The sequence below is a fragment of the Meles meles genome, chromosome 8, assembly GCF_922984935.1.
Source record: "Meles meles chromosome 8, mMelMel3.1 paternal haplotype, whole genome shotgun sequence".
Lineage (NCBI taxonomy): Eukaryota > Metazoa > Chordata > Mammalia > Carnivora > Mustelidae > Meles > Meles meles.
In genome coordinates, this window is record NC_060073.1 from 106,866,988 (window position 1) to 106,881,760 (window position 14,773).

Genomic DNA, 14,773 nt, shown 5'->3' on the forward strand with positions numbered 1-14,773 from the left:
GAAGGGAAAGAGGGTGATTCTGGCCAGGCTGTGCTCATCTCACCCTTTCTGACATCAGGGCAGTGGGTTTGGGATGAACTTGAACCTGTTTATTGACCCAGCATCAAAGTGCTAATAATGAGACAGAGAAGGAAGATTGCAGAGGCGCCTTCCTGTTTGTCAGCAAAGAGCAACATGGCCTACTGGAGGAATTTCTAAAAATGCCAGTTCCCCTTGTCCATTCTTTTAGGGTTCTTTCCCTCCCTGTCACTCTTACTCCTAAGAGCTTGGTGCTTCTTAGTAGCTCAGAGCTGCTGTAGACTAGGCCAAGTCACTCTCTTAAAGCTGGAGCTGTCCCCGGAGCTGTCCCCCTCATGGTGCCATGTGTACCCCATCTTCCCCGTCACACCCCATGTTCCTGTCCTCGGGGGCGGGGGGCTCCCTACCGAGGAAGAAGAGTAGCTATTCCCCAGGGGAGTCAAGCGTACTTGTCACGCGGATGCCTGGTACTCACTCCCTTTTGTGTCTGCAGCTCGAACGTGAATCGGTTCTCCCCTGCTAACTACGACCAGGCGCACTTACACCCCCATCTGTTTTCGGACCCGTCCCGGGGTTCCCCCAGCAGCTACAGCCCTTCAACAGGAGTGGGGTTCCCTCCAACCCAAGCCCTGAAAGTCCCTCCACTTGACCAATTCCCCACCTTCCCTCCCAGCGCCCATCAGCAGCCAGCGCACTACACGGCGTCGGCCCTGCAGCAGGCCCTGCTGTCCCCCACGCCGCCAGACTATACAAGACACCAGCAGGTGCCACACATCCTCCAGGGACTGCTCTCCCCCCGGCACTCGCTCAGCGGCCACTCGGACATCCGGCTGCCCCCGGTGGAGTTCGCGCAGCTCGTGAAGAGGCAGCGGCAGCAGCAGCAGCAGCAGGACTACCACGACCTGTTCCGACACATGAACCAGGGGGACGCGGGGAGCCTGGCTCCCGGTCTCGGGGCACAGGCCATGACAGAGCGCCAGGCTCTACCGTATCCAAATGCTGACTCGTATCACCACCACCACACCAGCCCCCAGCATCTCCTGCAGATCAGGGCCCAGGAATGCCTGTCGCAGGCGGCGCCCCCCAGCCCGGCGCACGGGTACGCCCAGCCGCCGGCCCTCCTGCGCTCCGAGAGCATGGAAGACGAGTGCTCCTGTGAGGTGGCCAAGGACGGCTTCCCGGACAGGAAGAGCTCACACACAGTGACCAAAGGTTGCCACGACAGCCCCCTGCTCTTGAGCACTGGTGGACCCGGGGACCCCGAGTCTTTACTGGGAACTGTGAGCCACGCACAGGAGCTGGGGATGCCTCCCTACCGACATCAGCCGGCCGCCGTGTTCAGTAGAAATAAGGTGTCCAGCCGAGGTAAGAGTCCCTGAGGGGCGAGCGGCCCCGGGCCAGTCGGCCCGGATTCCACTTAACTTGTGGACAGTGTCTTCTTCCAGCCAGTGCTCTGTGTTCCTAAGAGAAAAAGAATTCCTGCGAAGACCTGCAGGACCTCCCGGGGGAGAAGGTTGTAGACAGTGGGCACCGGTCCGCAAGGGGTAGGCTTTCAAAGTGCAAAGATAGTGGTAGGAAATTCGCGCTTACGGAATCCAGTTGGTAAGGAGAGTTCCTATTTCTCCTAAGTCGTACCATGGTTCCTTGGATTCCAGAATTTCCCGTCGTCAAGATAGCCCACTTTAACTGCTGCAGTAGAACAGAATCAGCTAGTGCTAAGGAAATACGGCTTTGTGTGAACGGGGCAGGACCAAGAGTCCAAAAAACCCCTCGGTTCTAGGCTCGCCTCTATCACGAACACCGTAACCTCGTCACTGAAACCCTCAGGTTGATAGGTTCCTCCTCTGAAAAATGGGCGGGAGGAATGATGGTGCTTGGCAGAGTGTTTAGGAAGAGAAGGACGTTCATGTGTGTGCCGCGTTGGGACATGACGCGTGTGCGCACGCGCGCATGAGGGTGCGAGAAGCACTTGCCGCTCCGCAAGGATGGTGGAAAGGTGGGGTGTTGTTATTACTCCGCTCTTCTCATCGATAAGCTGAACACGGAATAGCTCAGCACCCTCGGGTGCCCGGTGTTCTCCTGCGTCACTGTGTGCAGGGCATGAGCCGGTTCATTTCCATCCTGGAGGAGATTAAGGTTACCAGCCGTCACTTAGACTCCGAAAATCTGCTGTCATCCTGGCACTCATCCAAGACAAAAGCTGCCCTGACATCCATCCCATCAGCACAGAGCACGGAAGATGAGTTTCTCTAGAGAATAAACCACCTTGAAACCTAGCATATCTTCCATCTTCCCCCTCCTTGGAGCTACCCGCATCTCCTGTCCTGTCCTTTAAGGTCTCCAGGTCTGCTCCATCCTCACTGCCTTGCACACCCAGAACGGCTTAGTCAGCATCTCCTGCAGTGAGCGGAGTAACTCCTGGGTTCAGCTGTACTTATCAGCTGTTGACCTTGGGGACAAATTACTCAATCTGTGCTTCATTGGTCTCATTGGTGACATGGAGACAGAAAGAGCTACTGCCTTATAGGGCTGCTGTGAGAATGAAATGAACTTGTATGTGAGTAGCAGTGGGTGTCCGGCACATGGAAAGCCCTGTAGAGAGGTTAGCCATTCTCCTCCTTTTCATACCAGCTATAGTATGCTAATCTGGTAAGAGCTTTCATTCACACAGGAAGCTTTTCCATAGTATTCCTGATACCCTCATCCTGCCTCTGCTAGGACACTCCCAGTGACAGAAAGCACCCAGGCTGCTGAGGCAGCTTATTCTAGAAGGTTCTGATGAAGATCTTCCACAGGAGTTGACATTTGCTGACACTTCTATCCTGATCTTGGTCCTGGACCATAATATGGACCCTCAAAAAGTCTAATCCCTTCTTCTACCTGGTTAAAATGGTTCTCCTTGGTTTCTTTTTTCCTCCCAAGCTGAAACATTGCCAAGTCTGTCAGCCGTTCCACACATGACCTGGTTCTGAAATCTCCCACCATCCTATGTCTGCCTACAAATACTGCAGCCACCGGTGAACACAGTGCGTCTGACTGTGCAGGCCTCTAAGCTGAACGGCACCCATTTACTCAAAAGCCCAGGAGTTCTAACTCTTTTAGGGAAGCCCACGTCCATCCCTATCTGTGCATTACTAAGCACAACCAGAAAGCACCAAGCGTTCTTCATAAACCGACTCAGAGCAAAGCTTTCTGTCCTGCTCCATTCCATGGGACCTAATTCCCCAGCAACCCTCAGTTTTAACTTCCTTTTTAAGTGAGCTACAGAGGAGGCATTTTCTTGCTTGAATACTGTCCATCTTGTCTCTTTCTAACATCTGTTCCTATTTTGTGACTCTCGAAGCCACATCTACAATTGTCTTTTTTTTTTTTTTAAGATTTTATTTATTTGTTTGACAGAGAGAGTAGGCAGAGAGGCAGGCTGGGGAGGGGGGTAGGGGAAGCAGGCTCCCTGCTGGGCAGAGAGCCCGATGTGGGGGCTCAATCCCAGGACCCTGAGATCCTGACCCGAGCCAAAGGCAGAGGCTGAACCCACTGAGCCATCCAGGTGCCCCGATTGTCTTTAATGAATAAAGCCACAGGTTGATGACTATGATTTTATAACCTGGTGTACTGAGATAATGCAAGAGGGAAATGACTGGCCTCAGAGGGCCCCATGCTGCTCAAGGGTTCTGGTCACCTGCAGGCATGGACATCTGTATGTTTAAAATGGCATCTTACCCTGAGCTGTCCCCATTGTCCTTACCTTAGCACGAGCTTCCTCTGACCGAGGGCCTGGCACATCGCCTCTCCTCCCTTTCCTCCTCTATGTAACGAGGAACATTAAGCTAAATGCCCCCTAAGAGAAGAAGGACGGAATTCACGTCTGCAGTACTTCCGCTCCACGCCCAAAGCTCTCCGCTCAGTTACACCTTTGTGTGTGTGTGTGTGTGTGTGTGTGTGTATGGATGTTACAATCCTTTTTCCAGTAGAAACCGTGGCTCCACCATCTTTTCCTGCTTTAACCTGACATGACTCCATCCTTTTAAAAACTTGAGAGCTCATAGTGTTACCTTACTGAAGAACCACCGATGATTGGCTATCGCTTCTGCCAACATTCTTTTTTTTTTTTAAGATTTTATTTACTTATTTGACAGAGAGAGATCAGAAGTAGACAGAGAGAAGCCAACAAACGTTCTAATGCTATCCTCTGCCCCCCCCCACTGCCATGTGCGCATACACACACACACACACACACACACACACACACGCACACCCCTGCAGGCCAGTAGGGGAGGCTCGTGCTTGTTTACCTCTTTGGACAGAAAGGAATGCCTGCTATCCTTGAATGCCCCTTCCATCTCTGTGTAGTGACACACGAGTCCCAAGACCCTTCCTCCGTGATTCCCATGACAGCAAATTCAGCAGTTTACTGAATGACTAGGTTTCACAAGATGGTCTTGTAGGAGCTGTGGAGAGTGCAGGGATGGAAAGATAAAGAACCTGTCTTTGGGGAGCTTACACCCTGCTGGCGGAAGGAAGACAAGCTCAGAAACAGCGTTAGCCCCAAGCGCTGCAGAATGAACGCTGTAATAGGTGTAATTGCAACGGAATAGAGCGAGCGAGAGCTTGCTGAAATTTCGCAAGGCTAGATGAGCAGGGTCAGGGGTGATCATCCGCTGTAGTCCTATTTCCTTTCGTGGCCGCTTGCTACCAATCAGTCAGTCAATTCGAGATCAGGCCCTGCCGGGGCGCCGAACACACAACATGCCAGAGGCCTGTCTCGAGCATGGCAAGCTTCTAGCACTGTCCATGCCCCATGCTGCCTGTGACCTCCCTTGTCTGCCACTCCAGAATGAGAAAGAAGGCTTATCTCCCTTCTGTGCTGTTAAGTACACTCAATTTTTTTTACTCTCCAAATAAATAAGTCCAATAGCCTAATCAGTTTACACAGCTAGATTACACTGAACGCACAAAGAAAACCACATCGCCCCTCCCCTCCCCGCCACCAAGCTTCGCCAGCTTCAGCAGACTGTGAGGCAGACTCAGGCCTCACAGAGGGGTGAAACAGTGACAGGCTGGGAGGGTTCACCCCCAGAACCTTTGAGAGGAATAGGCACACATGACATTTCTGCTCTCCTTTTCTCTCAGAGCCCAGTAAATGAGTAAGGGCGAGTCAACATTGACAGATTCAACAGAGAGTTGTGCAAGCCGCCCCCAGAGTCCCCGGGGCATGGGGGCGGTGCATACCGGGCCTCCAAGTATGTGCCCCCCCCGCGTGATCGCGTGGCCACCCCCGCACTCGCCCCGCTTGACTTTGGTCAGTACCCGAGGACGCTGCTCCTGGAGGGTCCTCTTTCCCCCGTTATTTCTATTGCCTTCCTTGAGCCTGACCGTTCCTCCCGCTGCTCACGAGCCATAAGGGACCCCAGACTGGAGCCTGGATTTCCTGTCCCTCGGTCAGTAGGTTAGTCCCCTGTCCTGCCCCTCCCCCCCGAATACACACACCCCTCCCGCAGGCCAGCAGGTCTCTGTGGAGTGTCATAAACGACTGGGGACTCAGGACTCAGCATTCTTCTTAAAAAGGATCGTTGAGGGGCACCTGGGTGGCTCAGTGGATTAAGCCGCTGCCTTCGGCTCAGGTCATGATCTCAGGGTCCTGGGATCGAGCCCCGCATCGGGCTCTCTGCTCCGCAGGGAGCCTGCTTCCTCCTCTCTCTCTGCCTGCCTCTCTGCCTACTTGTGATCTCTCTCTCTGTCAAATAAATAAATAAAATCTTTTAAAAAAAAAAAAAAAAAAAGGATCGTTGACTCATATAATCCCTCCCAGTTCATTCAAGAGCTTTTCACCTGTGTTGTCTTCGGAGCGCGCCAACAGCCCTCATTTTTCAGATAGGGAAATCGCTTAGTCACCGCTGGGGACGGAGCCGGACTCCGACTTCGAGTGTTCTGATTCCGGGGTCGTGCTTCCTCTCCTCCTGCTCTGCCCGTCCACAGATGCCGGTCCCGCTGGCTCTCTGGCCTGCAGATTCTACAGAAACTGTGTCGCCTGACTCCTGTTAGTCTGCCTTGTTTTCCCCTGGTTTTTAACTTACATCTGTCTCTCCTCAACCGGAGGAGACTCAACCAAACTCCTAAACCAATCTCGGGAAGTTAAAGTGTCAGTGACTCCTTTGTTCCCATACACATGAGTGAATTGTCCCCACAATTCTGGAAGTACGGTTTCCTTGTCTGTGTTTGTCCGCTGGGTCGGTACACCCTGTGCCCTCAGAACCAGCACCTCCGGAATGAGTACGTTAGTGACCCCAGTCTTGGCTGAGCTCACACAGTGCACCGAGCATGTGGGGACCCGTGGAGTGAGACCCAGGGAAGTCAGGGGGCTTGCCCGACGCCCCCCTCCTCAGGAGTCCTAGCGAAGCCAGGATTCAAGCCCACGCCTCCCTGACCCCAAATCTTGTGCCCCTGAGCTCTAGACTGGGGAGTCAGCAAGGCTCGCTGCACAGTTCCCCGCCATGGTGGCCCTTGTCAGGTGTGCTGGCCCTGGACATGAGGGCCAGGAAGAGCGCGGCCTTCCCAGCAGCAGGACCCAGACAAGGACGGGTGTTTGGGTTTGGAGAAACCCCAGTCTCAGGAAAAAAAACAACCTCCAAAAAAGAGAGGGAAAGGAGACTGTAAACTCTGGAAGAGGTGGGAAGGAGCTCTCTCTCGAGATGTGGAACCTGTACATTTTGTTAGCTTTGCTGTTGCCTCACGTTCGAGCAGTCTTTCAACAGGGGGGCACGCATGTCTTGGACAGAGCTGGGGTGCCGCGGCTGAGCTTTGCAGCCAGCTCTGCAGCCAGCGGGAAAGAACCCCAGGGAAGTGAGAGGATGGTGTGAGCGGTCAGAGAAGGAAGATAGGCATGAGGAAATACCTCGAAAAAGCAAGCCGCCGCTGTTTGTGTCGCTTCCTGGCAGAGCCGACCACAGAGCCTGGGCCGCACCACTTCCTGCCCGTGACTTTCCTTGGTCCTGGGGTGAGCGTGAGAGCTGTGCCTGCCAAAAGGACTCAGGTGGCGTGGCCAAGATGAGTGAGGACTGGCCCATGCAGTAAGGCCCGGCAAGGCTCTCTCTCCTCTTCCCCTCTCTTCTGGCTTTCGGCGTTCTGTAGCAAAAGAATTGGCTTCTAGCTGTTTCTTTGGCCTCTTTGCTCAGAGAACTTCCAAAAGATTTCTCACTTACCTTCACCTTTGGCAGTTGGGAAGCCTCCCTCCTCTCCTTTTTCTCCAGAATATACTGTGTTACTGGCCACTTGCCATTCCTACCTCAGCCTCTGAGCCAGGCCTAACCTCGATTGTTGTAGGAGTCCTTTTGAATATGGAGACCAGAAACCCTTACCCAACACTCAACGTGGTACATTTTACTTTCATTATTCAAACAGATCATTGGAATGGTACGGTTTGCATGAGGGCCATGTCTCCTACTGACAACTTTTCAAAAACCTCGTCTCGCCAAGGTAGAGTTCATCAGAAGATAAGGCAAATGGTTGCCAAGGAGCTTCGACTGAAAAAAATCAAGCCAACAAAACTCTATGTTCAAGTGCCAGGCTCTTAAGGACCAGAGCCAAAAGTGCTACCAGGAGGATCCCGTCAACTTGGGTGTAGTCCTGGTGTCCTTCTTGACCACTCTTGGTCAAGAGGAAATACTCAGTCCTCTCTTACTCTCTTCTCTCCAAAATCCAGTCCATAGGGTACATGACTCTTACAAGATACTAACCCATATTAAGATGGCATTTATTAAAATCTATTAAAGAACTAAGGATTGCATACCTACTAGGTGTAGGACACTGTTCTGGAACACTACTGAAGGCTCACAGACTTGCATAAGATATAATTCTTGTTCTCAGAGAACTACCGGTTAATATGAACAGCTAACGCAAATACGCAATTGAACTTGGTATCAGAAATAATGTTAGCATAATAATGTTTTATAAAGTTTTCTAACATTTAAAGGAAGCAAGGATCTTTTTCTGTTTGAAAGGGAGAGTTTCATCAAGATGTTAACATTTGAGATTGACCTGAGAGGATAAGTTGATTAGGATTGGCTGGAATGGAAGGAGAAGCACGCATTTCCAGGGAGAGGGCGCAGGGAGGCTACCTGCACAGAATCGTGAGTGGGTGGAGAAGACTTAAGTGCTCCCATTTGACTAGAAGCCAGCACATGGGGAAGAGCAATGCGAGGTACTCACTGGAAAGTGGGCTGGGACAGCATTGCGAAAACGAGCTGTTTGCGCTACCCTGTGAAAGGTGAACCTTTGTAGAGTGGCGATCCAGGGATGGTGAGAAGGGCTGGTCAGTAATTCAGCCAAGAGGGGCGGGGACTCAAGTGACCAACATGGCAGCAGTAGATTCTTTAGACTTGAGGTGATGTGGAACCGGGGGGAAGGAGTCAACAGGGGACCCCATGAGCTCACATCTGGAAGGTTAGGAAAACAGACACCAAAACAAGACTTAACGTCTGAAAGAGGACCCGGGGTGGGAGGTGTTGATGAGTTTGGAGCTGGGCCTGTTTTAAGTGTTAGATGTCGCTTGGCTTTCCGGGGGAAGGTATGGAGTAAATAGTTGGAATTAGAGATCTAGAGCTTTATTAAAACATCGTTTCAGTAATTCTTTACCCAGAGACAATGTAGTTGAAGCCATGAAAATAGGTGATATTACCAAAGTAAGTGTGAGGAGAGAGAGAGGAGGGCAAGGTAGAAACATAAACTGCGGCGGAGCCAGAAGCAGCTGGGGACGGCAGTTCACACCGTAGAAGAGGGGCCCAGGCCCGTGCTCTGAGGTGGATGGAAGCCAGGGAAGGAGAGAGAAGGCGTCCACAGAACAGAGGCCGTTCTCCTGGGGTAGAGGTTCCTGAAAGCTCCAAGAAAGATTCCTGTGTGCATGTGGGTTTGGGAAACAGCACTGTCAGGGCAACAGAGGAATGAAGAAAAAAGAAAAGGATCGGAGTGATCCAATCAACCACCATTGTATGGAATTTTTCTTGGGAGGGTTTATAGCCCTCCGTTAAGAGGCGAGTATATCTGTGAGCACCATCACTTGCCAGCTGAGGATTAGCAGACCATGCCCACGGGGCCCTCACCATGCTCATTGCCTCTGGCCAGACATTTCTTTGATGGGAGTTGACAATGTTGGGAGAAACCCAAGATCTGTTGACCCTGTTTTGCTCTGTCTCCTCAGAGTCCGTCATAGGGAACTGCATGGACAGAAGTTCTCCAGGACAAGCAATGGAGCTACCAGATCACAATGGACTTGGGTACCCAACTCGCCCCTCTGTCAGTGAGCACCACAGGCCCCGGACCCTCCAGAGACACCACACGATCCAGAACAGTGATGATGCTTATGTACGTTGGCCCCCTGCTGCTTCTCAGAAGTAGGACCCTACCGGTCCCGACCTTGACAACAGAACTTGGGAATGTGGGGTCACATCTGCCCTTCCATTTTGCTCAACCAGAGTCCAGCACCTCTGGAAACTCTGCAAGCTTGGCTTTCAATGAACCTTGCAGACCAGTTGAGTCTGTGCTCCCAACTTTAGCCTGAGGAACCGAGTAGTTGCTCTCTGTTCCTTCCAGGCAGAGTTCTTGAACTTGTCCCCAAACCAGCCAAGCTCTAGCTCAAGCAGATGAACCCCTAGGCTCTTCGTTAGTTTCCTGACGGCTCCGCTGAACTTACTCAGATAAAGGGAGCTAATCCAGCTCAGGAAGACTTTGCTTCCCTAGGGCAGCACGGTCTAGTACAGTAGCACACATGTGGCCATCAAATACATGTGTATTTAAAATGAAATAAAATTTAGAAACTGAGTTCCTCAGTCACACTAGTCACACACTTCCATGCTTAGTAGCCACTTGGGACTGGTGGCTCCATGCTGGACAGGGCGGGTGTGGAGCGCTGTCCTAAGACCAAGCCCTGGGGGTGCTGCGGATGGGTCAGCACCTGGTTTGGGCAGGCCATGTCGCTGCCACGGGCATGTGGCCACCAGCTGAGGTTTGCCGTGCCCTCCCCCACCCACGCCCACCCCACAGGGGAAGGTGAGGCAGCTTCCCCCGCTGTTGCCCCTGCAGCCTTCCCGTTTGGAAGGCACCGTGGAGGGAGTCTGGGTGGTCCAACCTGGGAGGGGGGCCCGAGGCTGCCCTTTGTGCTCCATTTGCGGGAACCGCTAGCTCTGAGGGTCGCCCGGGAGTGGCACACTCTCTGGTATCCTAACTGCTTTTCCTGATTGTGTCCTGCAGGTGCAGCTCGATAACTTGCCGGGGATGAGTCTCGTGGCTGGGAAAGCGCTCAGTTCCGCCCGGATGTCAGATGCGGTTCTCAGTCAGTCCTCGCTCATGGGAAGCCAGCAGTTTCAAGATGGGGACAGTGAGGGTAAGGGGCCTTCTGCATGGGGCACCCTCCCCACTCTTCGCTGGTGACCCTTCTCCTCTTCTGTGTAAAGGGTTTACAGGAAGATGGGAAGCCTCGGCTTCCCCACGGTGTCTGGACCCAAAGCCCTTCACACTTCTCTCTGTCGAGAATGAGCGCACAAAGGAGTGTATTTTGTAGTTGCGTGCAGGGGTATCACATCTGTCTTTGTAATGCGTCGACCAGATGCTGCTTCAGTAACTATTGTTCTGATTAGAAGGCATTGTGTTGTAAAGGACTGTCTCCCTCTCCTTGGCACCAGGAAAGGAGGCTATCCCTACAGATACAGAGCATAAGCTTTTCGGAATGGACAGGTCTGCAAGAAATCCTGACTTTGCCCTTTACAGGCTCCACAGACAAGGCACTTGACATTTCTGAGCCCCCAGGGTCCTCCCTCATAAAGTGGCAGGAACCATAGAGCCTAGATCCTAGCTGGTGGGTGAGCGTTAATCGGCTTAGTGAGGATAAAGTGTGTAGAACACCGCTTGGAGCCTGCTAGCAGGAAAACAGCCAGGTCCCTTCGAGAGGTAAATCTGGGAGGGTCCTGGCAGGTCTGCAGAATCGCAGGACCAGCTCTAGCTCTGTCTGCTTCCACACTGCAGTGGTTGATAGTGGAGGTGGGAGTTAGTTAAAGAGCAGGGTAAAGTGGAACCCTCGGAGAGTCTGGGGAGAATCCTGGCCCAGCCCGCCGCAGCTACTGAGCACAAGGAAGGCCTGCTGGGAGCTAGAATGCAGGCCTGTGGGTCTGGTTGAGGAGGCTCCAATTTCTCGTCCTCCTCTCCCCCACCTTGCCCACCCCCCAGCTGCAAATCTCACATGTTCTTTCTGGTGTTGCAGAATGCAGGGAGAATCTAATGGGTCATGAGCACCCAGACCTGACCGATGGCAGCCAGCATCTGAACTCCTCTTGCTACCCATCCACGTGCGTCACAGACATCCTGCTCAGCTACAAGCACCCGGAGGTCTCCTTCAGCATGGAACAGGCAGGCGTGTAACAGGAAACGGAGAGTGAGTATCGCCTCCCAGGGCCTGACCCAGCCTCGGGCCCAGTGCCAGCTCCTAGTCTTTCCAGGGCTTCCTTCTGTGTGTGGCAGCCCGTGAACTTGACGGCGCCACGCCCCCCACCCCCTTGGTCTTCGCTTCTTCCTGCTCTGTGGGACGAAGCTGTGCAGTTGTTCTGGGGAGTGGGGAGGGCACATAGGGAGTGCATGCTGGCCACAGTCCCTTGGCTTAATTACAGGGCGAAGACACGTGTTGTGGGCGCCATAGAAACATAGAATCAGTAAGTGAGCTAGGGCTTCAGAGGACAGGGGACCTCTGGCCACGGTAATAAGGAGAAGACGGTCCTTGACCTCAGTCCCCAAGCAGGAAACCCCGCAAGAAAACGCGTCTGGCCGTAGTTTCCAAGGCCACGCAGCAAGTGGAAGGCCATTCCAGACGGGGGAACTAGGCGAGCAGAGGCCAGTGGTAGGAAACAGGTACACTGACCTGCTCGGCTCGTGTCACGCCTAAACACACAGTAGGTAGCGTGGCTTCTGTCTTTGAAAACTCTGACAGAAGCCCGTGAGTGAAAGGCCGTCTGGCAAACCCACCCTCGGGCCTCAGTGCGGCAACCCTCTCGAATTCCTGAGGTCAGGTGGGCCAGTTGCACGTTGGGAACGTTTTCGTGTGAACGTCTGAGCCTCCGGCTGCACCTGAACCTCCCCCGTGTCTGCTCCGTTGCAGGTGTGTGTACAGCTCGGGGATGGGAAAGTCGACTTTACGCCGACAGGACCTAGCAGCATTGCGCCCAATTGCCATTGTGTTTCTGCCCGCCCAGAATGTCGTGGCTCCTTTCCTCACGCTGGTTCATCAGTGTGCGGTTCTTTTGGGTTCTGAGGGGGTTTTGCCATGTTTGCTTGTATGACCAAGTCACCAAGGAAATAAACAGGATATCCGTGTTTGCCACCTTTTGTGAAAGTGTATTTGGTATATTTGAGTTGGTGGTTTGGTTTGGTTTTGGTTTGATCTTTTTTTTGGTATGTGTTCTTTTGGAGGTGATTTTCTCTTTTCTTTATTTCTCCTTCTCTTTTTCTTTTTCTTTTTCTTTTTTCCCCCCCTTTCTTTCCTTTGTTGAGACAGAGGAACAAAGCAGTTAAAACTACAGAGGCCAGGAGACCCAGAGCCACACCCCTCCCCAGCTTCCCCCCAACCCCTGCAGCCTCCATTCCTTCCCATTGCTGATCCACAGAGGCAAATACTAACCCATAACAACTCTGGAACCTTAGTGGTTAGGGAAAGGGAGAAAGGAAGGGGTGACGACCCCTGGTGCTTGGAAACCAGAAAGAGCAAAAAACAAAACGAACCCCCAAGCCGTGGAGCTGGGAAGGCCTTTACCACTGGGATCCCATGAAAAACGTGTCTGGCCTGGCCAAAGTCACATCAGACCATTAGCATGGAGGCCGCGGGTGGCCTGGCCTTGGGCAGTCGCCAGTCAGAATGTCTCAGTGGGAGCCTTCTCTTTGGTGTGCAACTCAGCTCCCCTCTGACAACCTGGAAGGTTGGTTGCCTTTATCATCCTGCTGGTCCTGCCCACAGACTGAACACCCCGCAGTGGTACACGATGCTTGTCCCCTGTCATTCTCATTTTATCATGTGCTATATACATGGGGTGATTCTTCAGACACACACACACACACACACACACACACACGCTTTTCCCTGTCAGCCTCTTTGACACAGGCAAGAAGAACAGGAGGTTGTCTTCGGCCCTGCCTCCCTCCTAACCTTCTCCTCCTCCCCGGGCATCCTCCGCCCCTATTTTAATTCTTGATCATGTAGGAATTGTTTTGGGTAAATGTTGATATTATTGTTATTATTATTGTTGTTATTATTATTAATAAATAAAAACAAAAGGAATTTTTGTTTAAAAGAGAAATGTTTAACCAGATTCTGTTCTATTTGAATTGTGACTTGCACCTTTTGTTCCAAGTATTTTATGTAGACGTTGTACTCGTGAGCAGCTCTTAACCTGTGCCCGTGACAGGTGTAGTGGTCCCCTTCCCCCGCCCCGGGGAAGCAGTGCACACGCAACACAACCGTTAGCCGCTCTCTTTGTGTTTCTTCACTGTTAGAAACCAAAGTCTTCTCTGCCGGCTGGGGGCTGACAGAGCATCTCGCCCCTCTCCTTCCGATCGTCAAGGCAAGAAGGAGATGTTCCATATTCTGACTCTTGATCCTTTTTCCTGGGAAAGCAGAGTGAAGGGTCCCCAGTCTGCTCCTAGTCTTTCCTCCTGAATTTGCACAGAAGAAAGCGGGTGTCCAGCATGGCCGTCCTGGTGTTGCCAACAGGATTCCCATGCAGCTTGTCCTTCTCACGGATACTGGCAGCTCAGCTCCTGGACCCGAGATCCCGCGAGTGGATTTCTGCAATGTGAGAGCCTTTCTTGGGATCTGCCCTGCGTTTCCATGGTCCCCAGTCTCCCCTCCGCTTGGTGAGGCCTCAAGTTCCTCACCAGAAGAGGCGACCCAGAAGGCCCAAACAGCTACCGTGTGACTTCTCTGGGCTTGTTCCAGCTCCCAGGCCACCGCCCCCCACGCCCCCTCCGCCCCCTCGCTCCTGCGCTCAGCCTGTTCTGTTTACATGGCACTGTGCTGATGGGAGAACAGGTTGCCCTCCGCCAGCGACCACCCGGGTGAGAGCCAGCGAGCCGAGACGCCGTGCCATCTTGCGAACTACACTTGTAGAACATCATTGCTTTGTATCGTAGTGACCGATATGCGCCGCATATGTTGAATGTATATGAGTATAATTTCCTATTTCTGCTCTTTGAAAATGTCAGAAGTATTTTTTTCTTTCTCATTTATGTTGAACTAAAAATGGATTAAAAAGATCTCCAGACCCAAACTGTGGGCATGAAGACTTTTAGTCTTTTTTTTTTTTTTTTTTTTCTGGTGGGCTACTTACAAACTTACCACTTAATATCTTGGTTGGACAGTAGGGGGTTGGGAAAATAAAAACCTGATTATAATCTTACGTTGATCGTTGATTTGCCTTGTGGTTCAGAGTCTAGCTGGGAGACGCATCCAGGCGGCCGGAGGCTGGCGGCCGAAGAGGTCCACCCAGCATAAGGTGCAGCTTTGAGCAATCCATTATCTGACCCTTCCTTGTCAAGGAGCATTCTCTAGAAGCCTGAACTCGGCCCACACCGTGTCCCCAGTCACCCAGCTTGGACTCTGCCCCCTTCGAAGGGAGCGTTGGAGTGTGCTGAGTCGGAGGGAAGACCGATTCCTTGAGAGGCGTAAAAGGAGGTCCTCAAAGACCTGGGGCCTTGATGAGGTGACCCCAGTCAGCCCAGTGACGGG

General features: G+C 52.5%; 1 protein-coding gene across 6 annotated transcripts in view; it reads left to right on the plus strand.

Moving 5' to 3' along the window:
- Positions 1-14,328, plus strand: part of SIK3 (SIK family kinase 3) — a 244,460-nt gene extending 230,132 nt beyond the window's left edge. For 4 of the 6 annotated variants that reach the window (XM_046017210.1, XM_046017213.1, XM_046017211.1 and 1 more), the window contains 5 exons: positions 512-1,383; positions 9,212-9,375; positions 10,261-10,393; positions 11,267-11,437; positions 12,155-14,328. In XM_046017210.1, coding sequence (XP_045873166.1) covers positions 512-1,383; positions 9,212-9,375; positions 10,261-10,393; positions 11,267-11,424 — 1,327 coding nt within the window. In that variant the 3' untranslated portion in view covers positions 11,425-11,437; positions 12,155-14,328. The remainder of the gene's footprint in view (positions 1-511; positions 1,384-9,211; positions 9,376-10,260; positions 10,394-11,266; positions 11,438-12,154) is intronic. The other 2 variants (XM_046017214.1, XM_046017215.1) reach the window with 1 other exon arrangement.
- Positions 14,329-14,773: the final 445 nt, after the last annotated feature.